The sequence below is a fragment of the Vidua chalybeata genome, chromosome 6, assembly GCF_026979565.1.
Source record: "Vidua chalybeata isolate OUT-0048 chromosome 6, bVidCha1 merged haplotype, whole genome shotgun sequence".
Taxonomy (NCBI): domain Eukaryota; kingdom Metazoa; phylum Chordata; class Aves; order Passeriformes; family Viduidae; genus Vidua; species Vidua chalybeata.
In genome coordinates, this window is record NC_071535.1 from 9,478,853 (window position 1) to 9,491,919 (window position 13,067).

The 13,067-nt window shown below is 39.9% G+C and overlaps 1 protein-coding gene across 1 annotated transcript in view; it reads right to left on the reverse strand.

Annotated features, from left to right (window-relative positions):
• Window positions 1-13,067, reverse strand: part of KIF26A (kinesin family member 26A) — a 94,252-nt gene that overhangs the window by 25,946 nt on the left and 55,239 nt on the right. The window contains exon 5 of the mRNA XM_053946521.1: window positions 2,231-2,414. Coding sequence (XP_053802496.1) covers window positions 2,231-2,414 — 184 coding nt within the window. The remainder of the gene's footprint in view (window positions 1-2,230; window positions 2,415-13,067) is intronic.

The window sequence follows — 13,067 nt, forward strand, 5'->3', positions numbered from 1 at the left end:
CCATCACCCTCATCATGAGACCCCAGCTGAGTAAATCTTCATCAGCAGAAGCTGATGAGTAGGAAATAATGGAGAGTGTTAATGCATAGTGAGCTAAATGCTACCAAAAGCTGTTTGGCATTGCTCAGAAAAGGTGAAACTATTATTTTTTTGTACTAAAGAACACCTATAGAGAGTGACACTTCTCCTTGGATCACAAGTTCTAAGAATTCAGACACATGAAATTTCATTTGTGCTGGCTCATAATTTTTAGAAAAAGCTGTATTGCTGGAGGGATTTTTAAGGCAAACACTGATATTTATAAAGTTGCAAAAGAGGAATGGGTTAAGAAAGATTTAGTAGGTACTGCATATCTTGCACTGTGTTTCAGAGATGGCTACTTTGGGTTTTGAGGAGCATTAAAACTGGTAACTAGCCCACCCCGTCACCACTTGGATGTTCTAAATCTCAACTCAAAAACAAAGGGGCTGACTCAATTAACAGAGAGCTCTTATCATCTCCAGAAAAGCACAGTATTCTTCCAAATTGTGGTCAGCAAGTATTTGGTGAGAAGGACACAGTTGAAATCTTCACAGATTCACAGAATAAGCTGAGCTGGAAGGGACCCACAAGGATCATTGAGTCCAACTCCTGGCCCTGCAGGGGACCATCCCCAAGAATCATAACAAACTGAATCTTCAATACTCCATGATCCTTGTAGGTTCCTTCCAACTCAGGATATTCTGTGATTCTATGCTTTTAATGTTTTCAGCTGAGAGCCAAATAACAGACATTTTGAGAGTCAAAAGAGACAGACATATCCCATGCTGGAGGAGAAGCTCCCACAGCTGAGCTGATCAGGGTCCTGCCATATCCTTGGAATTTTGGTGGAGCTTCTCCCTGGAAAAGTTCTCCGCTCTACTCACTAATGAAAACATCACCCAAGGTATATCATCTCCTGCCCTCTGAAATCATGCACTTGATCACAGACTTTGTTAATCTGTTTGAAGACACCAGATAAACCAGTGCTTTCCATGAGGTACAAGTCATGCAGGGAAGTTCCACCAGCCACCCTCAAAGCACAGACTTTGAGGCTGTAAAGAAGGCTGTGGTATCTTGGCTTCACACAGCTGCAGGACAAATGCACAAATGCAGACACAGTTTTACTGTGCTGTAGGCACAAGGTTATACAATCATACTTTAGAGGTGTTCCTAGGGCAAAGTGCCTCAGAAATGCCAATTCTCCCTGTTATTCCTGGTGCCACGGCCAAGTACTGAGTCACACAGAAAAAAAAAAAAAAAAACCAAAAAAAAAACAACAGGCACAAAAAATGGGTTTTGTTAAAATTCACACATAGAAAGGACATTCCCTCCTCTACCTGGGCATGTCTAAATTACTGTGCCAGGTTTACTGTATTCCATCATTACATCCTCTTTTCTGGAAAAGCAGGAGAAAAAAAACAATCCATTTTCATCTGTAACTTTTCACCTTCTTAAAATAGCCTGAATTTCTCCTTTATTTTCCATTAAGCACAAACTCAGGAAATACGGAGTATTCTCTGTGAGCAAGTGTCAGCTCCAGGTATTTAGGCTGACAAACTCTTTATGTTAATGCTGATTTGTATAGTTACTCTAGGTGCATATTTTAGCTCTCCTGTGCACACAACATACTTCAATTCTATCTTCAAACACTACTCTCTTGTACCCTATGTAAATAAGTATTCAGACTCTGTTGTGTGGGTGATTAAACAGCTATAAATATGAATAAAGCTCCAAGTAATTGGGTTGTATTTTAATTAATTCTAGATAAACTTAGCCCAAATTTTTCAATTTCAAAGGTGCTGCATTTCCTAAGTTGGTGAGACTGCTACTCCATTTCCATACTCTTACAATGACATGTGAAGCAGAGGGAAACAGAGCCCCCTCAGCATATCTCCTTAACCTCTGCAGAGTGACAGCACCAGTGCCTGAGTCCTGCTGGCAACACAGAGATGACTTCTTCCACAGCTGGAGCCTGCGTGGGCACTGGGTTTGGACCAGTGGGTTTGGATGTGAAAGGAAATTTTGTCTCTTACTCTTTGCAAAGTCCACAGGAGGTAACAGGACTTGGGCACATTCAAGTGGATGTGGCTCTCTCTCTATCCCAAGACCCTTTCCTTGAGTCGATCCAGCTCTGTTCTAGGCCGGAAGCTTCCAGCCCGGTTAAAATTTGTCTAGAAAAATATTTTAAAATATTGAAATCCAAAGTTACCTTTCCAATGCCAGGGTTGTCCTTGATTTTGGACACAGCTCTCAGAAGGCATGGTGGTGCTGGGGGAGGACAGAGCTGCAGGATGCCACTAAAGTTAGTAGCATAAATAGAGAAGTCGTGTGTGTGTGGCAGGGGCGGATGGTATTTCTTTCTCTTCGAAGACAGGTTAAGCTTCTGTGCTGCTCTGTATAAAAGTAATAGCAAGAAAGGACAATGTTACTTAGGTGTTAACAGGAAACTGAATCAGACAAACAGATGCTCATTGTCATCACTGCCTGCTTAACAAATCAAGTCATTGCATTCTAATCTGATTTCATAAGGACAAGCAATCAGGACACTAATAAAGGAAATATGGGTAGAAAAATTACTGGCAAAATATTCAGTTAATTTCTCCACCAACAAAATTTCAATTATAATCGAACTTGTCCTTCTTTCCCCCAACAGCCTAACATCTGAATCCTAAAAAACTAACATCTCACTGATGTAATAAAAAGCTGAAATAATCCCCTTGTCACTGGCAGAACCAGATGGACTTTGCTGGTGATAACATTATGAAAGTGGTTCTTTGTACTCTACAAGTTACTCAAGGCAGAGGATAGCACTCCAAGTCAGCCGAGCTCAAGATCCTCTCCTGTTGGCTGCACAGAAAATCCTTGGATAACAGGAAATTTCCTTCAAGACAGATTGATTTTGCCTCCCCAATTCCATTCTTTTGCATTAAAATGTAAAGCTATTAAAAAGACACACTTTAATGTGCTGAATGATAATGATCCTGCTTTTGAAATGTAGAATTTCAAAACATAAAAGATGAAGAAGGAGCAAAAATTAGAACACACAATGTTAAATTTGTAACATTCTTCCTTGTGAATAAAAATTGGAACATAATCTGTTTTTTCTGCTATTCCCCATCAGCAGCACCAAACAAGAAACCAAAACAGAAACTCTTCCCTACATCAAAACCCACATGAGAAAATAAAATTCACACTGCAGAGTGATTATTTTAAGCAGAATAAAATATATATGTTAGCAAGCACATGCTGGGCAACTGGGCATGGCAATGAGGGTGAAATCTCAGTTCTCTCAAAGTCAAGGAGAGCTTTACCACCTGAAAAAGACATGTGTGATCTGCCCCTGAGACTGTCAGTAGACAGTCCCTCCACGGATAAATACCATAAAAGCATCCCAATTGTTACCTTCTAGCATTACTTTGAATGACTGTTAGGGCAGCAAAAGCACCGGGTGTCCCACTGCCAGCATCTGGGCACATGCTGAGACCACACTACTGATGCCAGCAGGTCTTCTGGGGACAAACCACTATTCTGCTCCATGCTTGCAATATAAGGGCTTGTCACTTTGAACCAATTAGTAAGCAACTTTATAAAATGACTACTTTGTATTTTCATCATGCCTTTCAGCCCAAGATCTCCAAGTGAGATCAAACTGCCACTAGCATATGTGAAGTATTATATGCAACAGACCTATGGAGAAAGCAAGGCAGTGTTTTGCTGTCATAATGAATTAAGGGTAAATCTAGAACCCCAGTCTTGCCATGCATCTTATCATCATTGTCAGGCAGCCTCAGGCTTAGTAAGCTGATCAGAGAGCGAAACTGTTCCTTTGCTTACATTCATTGTCGGTGAGAAATAAAAATTAACACCAAGAGCAGAAGGGCTGCACAGTTTCTTGCAGCTGCACTGTTGGCTTCAAATGAGCAACAGTACAAAGAACTGGCTGTGTCTGAGGAGCAAAGCTGGACACTTGAGTTAAAATTAGACATCTAGTTAGTACGATAGCAGGACTCTCAATACAGATCTCCAAAATTCCCAGTCCTTTTCTCTATATTCCAAAATGTGTGTGTGTTAAACTCCTGAACCTTTTTATTTCAACTTCTAGAGATGCAGACCCCCTACATGCTTCCTTCTCCCTCTATAAACACTACAGTATTTAGAAAAATACAAAGATTCATGTGATGAAAAAATGAGGCTCTAGTTCCAAACTCAGAGGGAGCCCAAAGCCACTGTCTTTTGAGGAACAAGTTAGACTTTTGCCTTTGAGGAAAGAAGCAGCTTTTGACTCCCACTGCATCCTGAAACCAGCAGGAACTGCATCCCACAGTGAAGCAAAATACCACAAGCATGGGTTTATACAGAACCTCAAGAGTTTGGTGGCAATGAGAACTGATTTAACTGCCTAAAACTCAAATCCCCTTGCTAATACTTCATTCAGTAGGAAAACATATGCTGAAAGAGGACACCAGGAACACAGTTGCACAGCTTCACTGGGGTTGCAGCTGCACATTAAAACTGTAATGCCTCCTAAATTATATGCAGCTTTACTGTGCAGAAAAGAGTCTCTACCTGTTGGTACTGTCATTGTGGAACTCAAGACAGTCATTAGCATCTATCTCCAAGTACCAATTAACAATCCTGCTTATTATTTAATTGTCTTGTTGATTAATATGAAAGATAATGTTTATTTTCTTGTTTACATGCTATGATCCCTTGTTGAAATTATAAAAACTCCTCAAGAGAATGCCTTCAAAGTGCAATCAAGATATACATTAAATCCTGATGAAATAATTACTCCTGCAACAGATCTGGCTGAAGGAGCTCCTCTGGGAAACATACATGAAAGAGAATGAGATACAAAGGACAAATTTACTCGGGAATTGTGTGTTCAAGCAGCTAACTAAGCACCACACTCAATGAGTAACTGCACCCCAAAAGGCCAAGCTAAGCAACGCATATTAAAAATGAACAGAAAATGCCACTTTTTACAAGTACAGCATTTCTCAAAATACCTCAGTAGCACATTTGTGGGACATTTTGATAAGCAGATCCAAGATACTGAATCTGTTACTAATTACCTTAACTTCTGCACCAAAACAGAACCACTTTCAAACAGGTTCACTTTGACAATATGCGTAACCCTCCTGCACCTCCACCGTTCAAAGGACAATGGCACATGCTACCTAAAGCAATTAACTGCTGTACTGCTGATAAATCCTCTTCCTGGGAGTCTGGAGGGCAATGATTTTACTAATAAATTTGGCAAAGGGACTGTTGATGTCCATGTGAGATAACAGGAAACTGAAAGCAGAGGAACTGGAGTAGCTGTTGTAGAAAACAATCAGTGCTTTGATGGGCAACCAGCCAACTGCACTAATAATGATGTGTGTGGTTCACACTTAAAAAGCATCTCTTGTCAGGTAAAAGTACACAAAGCTTAATTACAACCTCTCTGTGTTTGAATGCAAGAATGGCTTTGCCTGCCATTAAAACAACGTTATTTCTGGAGCTGGAACACCACAGACAACTTGCAAAAGCAGTATCAAATAGCTTACTGGATTTGATTTTGTTTGTTGTTTTGGGTTTGGTTTTTTTTCTAAAAGGGAAAAGGGTAAGGATCTAATTGAAAGCATAGGGCAATTTAGGCAAAACAAAACATCAACCTATCTATTAAACTGTAGACTCTGAATATGAATTCAAGTAATTGTCATCCTTAGCTCCTATAAAAAGCACAGTCAATTCTTTAACAGAAAGCCAATTGAGCAGCCCCTTTCTCATGCTCTGCTTGGGCTCCTGGACAGGTCCAGTCAAAGAGCACAACAGAAACACTCATCAATCCCTACGTGCCTCTTGCAGAACAAACAATACACTTAGTGACATGCCAGCTACTTACTCATTAGGTCAAAATATAGGCCAAGCTGGTCTAGACATGGGCCCGAACAAATCAAGCAGAATTTAACTTCAGAAACCTCTTTACTTCAGAAAAAAATCATGAGACAATGCATTTACATGAAGCCAGTCCTGAGAAACTCCAGAGTGCCAGACTTTCTGCAGTCCTTACCCAACAACACATTTCTGAATTTACACTTAAGTTTTCAGTTGTGTTTTTTCTCCAGAATTCCTTTTCTCGGGGGGAATTTGTTCCATGGAGACAGGATTGGAAAAGCTCTCCTAAACTGTGCCCTTTTTGCCTAGCACCAGAAAGACAGAACTCAAGCTCATACCAGATCACTTTCTGTAGGGAGCCTAACTTGGTGCCATGTCCGTTGCCTGACCTGCTTCTTTTTCTCAAATTTAGTCTTGCACAGGAGGCCCTCACACACACTTTCAGCACCACAATGGGCTTTCTGACCTTGTCCAGTATCAACTTCTGTTTCCTCACAGGGAAAATTATGACCTTTAGGGAATTCTACACAAAATGTAAGCATTACAGTAATTTGTTTCTCTGGGCATGTGCCAAACATTTGCCATAGCTCTGACAGAATTTTACACTTTTCATCTATCTTGTCTTTCCCCATTCAGCCTTCACAACCACTCTTCTACAAAACACTCTTACAAGGGAAACTAAGCCCCACGCTCTTATGCTTCTCTTCCAATTAAAGTATGTGAGACATCCATGGATATTGCTTTTACCTCCAGCTGTGAGATCTACTGTCTGCATTTTGCTTAACTCTTTCCCTCTTTAATAGAAAATGTCTTTTAAGATGCTCTGGAGAGTTCTTTCCTCATAGCTAGGCGTCACAGTAGAAAATAAAACTAATATATGGCACATGCAGGGGCACTCAAATATCAAATGACAAGGGACAGTCTCTAACCTGCTCTTTCCCCCACATGATTTACAGATTACTGGGTTTTCTGCCATGCATGGATGAGACCAGTGAGGAAAACCACGGCCAGATCAATTACATAATGCTCAGCACCTAGGGAACAAGACTGTGCAACAACAGTAGCTAAAAAAGCCTGCTCGTTGAAAGAGCCATGCCATTTTTAATTTTAAATTCTGCCTATGTTGTTAGCATGACATTTCAGATATTCTGATGTACAGCAAGCTGCTTCTAGCTTACACTCCCTGCACACATTCTGCACATTATAGCTGTGAAAGTAAACAGCACAATTTAAATCCCTAAAGCACTCCTTCTGAGCATAATTTCTCTACAACTAAAGAAAATTAGATTTGAAACTTCCATAATTATGCAAAGTTATAAATTTTTTTTCTAAAAACTTTGTGAATTTTATTAACCTTCAGAAGGAAGAGAGCTATGAAATATACTCTGGGGCACATACTATAAATCTGAGATAAAGGCAGAGGACTTAATGGACACAGTACATTTATGAACAAACTGCCACAACTCAGAAATAGAACTGGGACTCTTGCTTCCCATTATTAAGCTCCACTGACAAGAATAATAAAAGAAAACTTCTGCACATTCATTTCAACATGACTCATTAAATATTAACAGTTTTAGTGTTCTTGGCCAGTCTTATCTTTCAGAGATCACTATCATTTTTCACATTGTGAAAATGCTGAAGGGCTTCACTGAAAGGGTCAAGGCCAAACAAGTGTACAGTCCAAGCCTTAAATATCCTGAACTCTGGACTTTACACAAGAGTATGCTTACTCAAGACTTTTGGTTTGACCTTGACAGACATCACGGAAGTGATTTTTATCCTAATTCTGAGCCATCTCCTAAGTTTGGAAAATTATGGATGCAGGCTTACACTGAGAACCAGTTGACTTTAAAGGAAAGTTTTCCCAAACTTTCCCAGTTCTCAGCTCAACAAGGCATAAATTCCCCCACATAACCAATATCCCAATCTTTTCCTGCTGCCAACCAGTTCCGAATGAAGCAGTGGGAAAGTCACAGCCTGTCATCCTATCTGCAGTTCCAGTTATTGTTTCCTTAATCACTCCTCAAAACAGGCAACAAATAGACGGATGTCCCACAATACATCCTCCAGCACCCTGTCCCAGGCCTTCCATAACTCACAGGACAAACTTGGTTGGCATTATTATTTTTATTATTGTTATTGCTGTTTGATTTGCAGTTCAAAAATTAGAAAGGTAGCACAATGAAAAAAAAAATGCAGTTGCTACCCAAAACCACAAGCAAAATTGAAAAACAACAAGGTATTTGATTCCACTAACAGCATTCACCTTGGAAAACATAATGTGATTTTAAAAACACATTTTTAAAGAGAAAACCAGAAATGTCAAAATACATAATGACATGGTCAGGCATCATCTATATTTCTAGAGTAAATTTTGTCCAAGAAGCCACTTATAAAGCATATGATAAACTTTGAGGGTATGGTCTCTTCCTCCCCCAAGCTTACTAGGTTCTTGTGATGGATGTCCAACTTCTGAAGGACAAAACACTTTCCCCACTTCATACCATTAAACAAGTTCTGCACCAAACCTTTGTTCATTTAGCTGTCCCAGCAATGTTGCTGAGAAGCACTGCCAGGAAGAACAAACAATTAATGTTCCTTATTTCTGTGTTTTGACTTCCTCAATAAATAATTAGTTCATCTGGATCACAATGCAGAGCCTCAAACAATGGCATTTTTATAATGGGTGAGAATAATAAAGTTTCAATAGAAACCCATTATTCTGAAACATTCCAAAATGTCAAACCACATTTAATATTTTGAGGATGTTACCTCACCAACACTGTAAGAGCAAGTATCTCCAATTCGAGACAAAGTTCATGCCTTGCCTCATGCACATAGCATAATCTTGCAATTCAGACTTGAATTTCAGCCTCTCACTTTGACCTTGTAATTTTCTCTTACTATCTCTTATTAAAATCAGCAAGGAAGAAATAAAAATCAGCAGTGTTGACATATTAGGAACATCGTTGTCTCACAGTTTTTACTAGACAGTTTTTCACTACTCTTACTCTTAGAAAATTCACATCTCGTGTCTCCCATTCCTTTATTTTTCCCCCACCTCACCAGCAGGCATGCAGAGGAGCTTACTTCCATCTCCTGCAGCAGCTGTTACCTGAATGAAAACCACTACCACACTGTAGTCAGTCTTCTCTTTTCAAATTAAGAAGTCCCAGTCCTTCCAACCTCTCCTCACAGGTCAGGTTTCCTCGATTTCTGACCATCCTTGTTGCTTGCCCCCGGCTCTATTCACAACTTCATGAAATATGGAATAAAGGCTTTGTGCATCAGTGAGCAATAATCAAGGCTCACCTGAATTCAGACAGTACAGACTAGGCAAAGCCACTTTGGGAGAAACTCAAAACAATCTCCAGAAGATGAGAAGCTAAAATAAACCAGCAAGAGGTATTCCTGACATCAGAAGAGCTCCCTCATACTGTAGAGACCCAAGAGGTGGCTCCTCCACTCAGCTCTTTATTAACTTAACAGAAGCAACCAATCTAGCCCATATTCAAGCAGTTTGCATATACATATCCAAGAAGAAATTTTCACCACACTTCTCTGTAATTTTCCCCCAAGTATAAGAAACACCAAAGGGCAGATCCTCATGAGCACTACAAGTCCACTCCAACCATTTTTCCTGCTCTCCCAAACCAGCAGCTTCTGAAGTTGCTGCTACAAAATTGTCACTTCCACGTTCTCTTCAGCTTGTAGATTTAAGACATTTTTCTGGCCAAAGAACATTGCTTCAGCAGCCAGAATCAGTGTTCAAGAACTGATATATATATATATATATATATATATATATATATATATATATATATATATATATATATATATAAAATTATGTATCAGAATAACAGCTAGTCACAGCAGCCTGCCACATACCATTTCCAGCTCTGCTCACTAAGGATGTTAAACAAAGCCAGAGCAGATGAACATATTGCTGCACTTCCACACTCGCTGTTTACAACTGCACCATATGACAAACTGCTGAAAACTTGTGTCAGTTAATCTTTAAGTAAGCAAGACTGTCAACACTTAATACAGAAATATGTCAGCTCCTGGGCTGCACACTGCATGGATAGCTGTGTACTGAAAATACAACTACCTGAATGTCAGCAATATTTCCCCACTCTGTTTCATGAGCTAAGTGAGCTAAAGCAGGCAGAGCCACATCAATCTAAACTCACTCCTTAGGCAAAAAAAAAAGTTGGACTTATTTGCCAGCAAGACACAGATGCATGAAATAGTCAGGTTGAGCAAAATATAATTCTAGTCTTATTTGTATTCTGTCAAGAAAAAGTAAGAATGACATTTTTAAAACTACAAAATAATGCAAGTGAAACAATGGTGCTAACTAGCCCTTCACTATTGAAGTAACACTAAAATTGATTACTTAAAATTTTGTTTTGCACGATCAGCTCCTGGTGTACAAAATCATTCTGCTTCAGGGAAGAGATAGACATATTTGCAAGTGGAAAAGATGAGAGATAAAATACATGATGTGGGCTCATCTGAAACTCCAGATTCAGACAAATACCTGACAGGAGGAAAGAGAAGGACCAAAAGAGGGGGAAATTCAGTGTCTCCATGTTCCTGATTGCATATAGCAGTTTGAATACAAGTTAGCCAGTTTGAATACAAATTAGCATCTGTGAATACAATGCCTTCTTTACAATAAAAGCTCTGAGGTAGGTTACATTTTCCTGTTACCTTCCTTTGACCCAACATACCATCCCCATAGATATACCTTTCTCATCAATTCCAGATCCCTCAGTTCCATATTTTATTGCATATCTAAAAAATGCACAGAGGATCAGTTCCCACTTCAGCTGGGTTTTATTTCAGATGCTTAGTCTAAGGCTTGACACCTATACTGCCAAGCAAATAACTTCTCAGGGGGGCATTTACTTATTCCTACTGTTAGTGAGTTAAATGGTCACTGACAGCACTAAATGATGCAGTGGAAATCATCCAACTACAGAAGTGGTATGCCTGCACAATGAGTATTTTTAAACAGAGGAGAGACACATGGGCTTCTAAACCCAGGGTTACTATGATTTATTTAACTGACATCAGTTCTGAAGTGATACTTCTCAGAGGTACAACAGGCTGCTACTGCAGCTCCCTTTACAATAGCACTTAGTAGGAAAATTTGAGATGCATGTTTTTCCATCACTGCAGATGGAGAGGTCTGACTGTTTCTGACCCAAAGATGGTAACTTCAAATTTCAGTAAAAATGAGCAACTCCTGAAGACCTGCTTGAGACACATTATCAAACAATATTCTGAAGCTTGCCCTGAAGTCCAGAAAGCTTCACTAATAACATTTAGATTAGATTTATTATATGCTGATTAACATCTATGGAGTCCTTTCCTCCAAAGGGCAAGTGCTTCTTAATAAGTGAGCTCCAACACTGAGGACACAAAAAGCCAAACAAAGCAGAAAGCAAACCCATTGGCAGCACTAACTAATGATGAGTGAGATACTGGCTAAGCTTTTTGAAATGTCCTGCCAAAAGAAACATCTTCCATACTCCAGCAGGAAGGATGAAGGAAGTTTTAGAAAGCCAAAATTCAGTATTTCATAGAGAATTAAAAAGAATAATCAGAGTAATCCTGCGGTTGATCAAGCACTGCAGCTATAGTGCTGGTGCATTGTTTTGGCTTGACATTTTATTTTTGTAATTAATGATAATGTGGGATGCCTTGTTTTGTGACAAGCAAAAGCAAGCAAAGCAGTTTAGCTCTGAAAAGAGACAGTGCCACTTCAAAGTCCATCTGCCCTGCAAACCACATTCTGCACACCACAAACTGAATGTTAGAGTGACTCCAAGTTAGCCACAAAAACGAAATATTCAATTAACTATCAGTCTGATTTAAAACTATTTCACCTGCTAAGTCTGTCTGTCTTAACAATGGTATTAAAATAGTTAAATATGTTATGGAAGAGTCTGAAAGTCACTAATAAAGTTGTAAAAACAGGTGCAAACTGTCAAATTACATCCCCACAGGAAAGTCACCGTTATCATTTTACCTATGGAATGCTCCGTTCCCACTGCAGAAAAACCACCAGTGCAGCTGCCACTGCTGCCAAGCTGAGGAGCCCCAAATAACGGAGTCAGAGCAAGCGCTGGTGTTCAGGAGTCCAGGAACCAAAAAAGCAGGCAGACTGGGAGGGCTGGGCTGAGGGGGAGGCAGGAGAAGTGCTCCTCTTGACAAGCTAGGAAGGGCAGAAAGAAAGGAAAAATCCAAGGGGAAAGAGAGACGCCTGCAGCTAGGCAGCAGTGAGATTCCATACACTCAGGAAAACAGAATAATCAAGTGCATTCAGCTAGGCAGGAAGGAGAAAATAAAGAGAGGGTCATATAGAAAAAAAAAAAAGAAAAAGAAAACCAACTAAAATTAAGGGAGAAAATATTAAGTCCGGGTGAGCAGAAGATCCAAGAGAGGACAAAGTAAGAAGAAATATCTGCATGACTCCAGTCAAGTACTTCAGATCTTTTCCTAGTTTAAAATCCACTGACCACCATTTACACCCATAAATAAATGCAAACCTTGGTAGCTCTGAAGACATAGTCTCTCTCCTACTTGTGGGCACATCTGTTTTAAATTATTCTTTTCTCTTCCTCATGGGCATCAAGAATGCCTCAGTATATAGAGCTGATCCAAAACCAACCATTGCAACCACTGTCTGCACTGAACCACCTACAGCAGCTCAAAAAGTCACCACATCTCCTGGGAGGGCTGCCTCTGCTGCTCCAGAACCTCTTGTATTATCATTCATCAAGGCACTCAGGGCTGACAAAAATCAGGCTTCCTCAGGTGCAGCCTCAAATTATAAAGATCTTTAAGGTATTTGGTCAGCATAAAACACTGGAAGTGCTTTGTTGTGCCCCTATTCTGCTTCTGCTCTCAAGCTATATTTAAGACCTAGAACATCCTCTCCAAAATCCTGACCTCATCACATGGTCCCTACATTACTAGATCCATTTTCCCCCCTCTTTTCTTTTCCCCCTCTTTTCTGCCTCTTCCCTTTCATATTTCTTGCCAAGATTCCCTCCTTGCTTTATTGTGCCACTTCCTGCACAGTCCCACCTGCTCCCACACAAATCCTAGAGCCTGTGCTATCCAACAGAGGCTTCTCCTTCCAAACA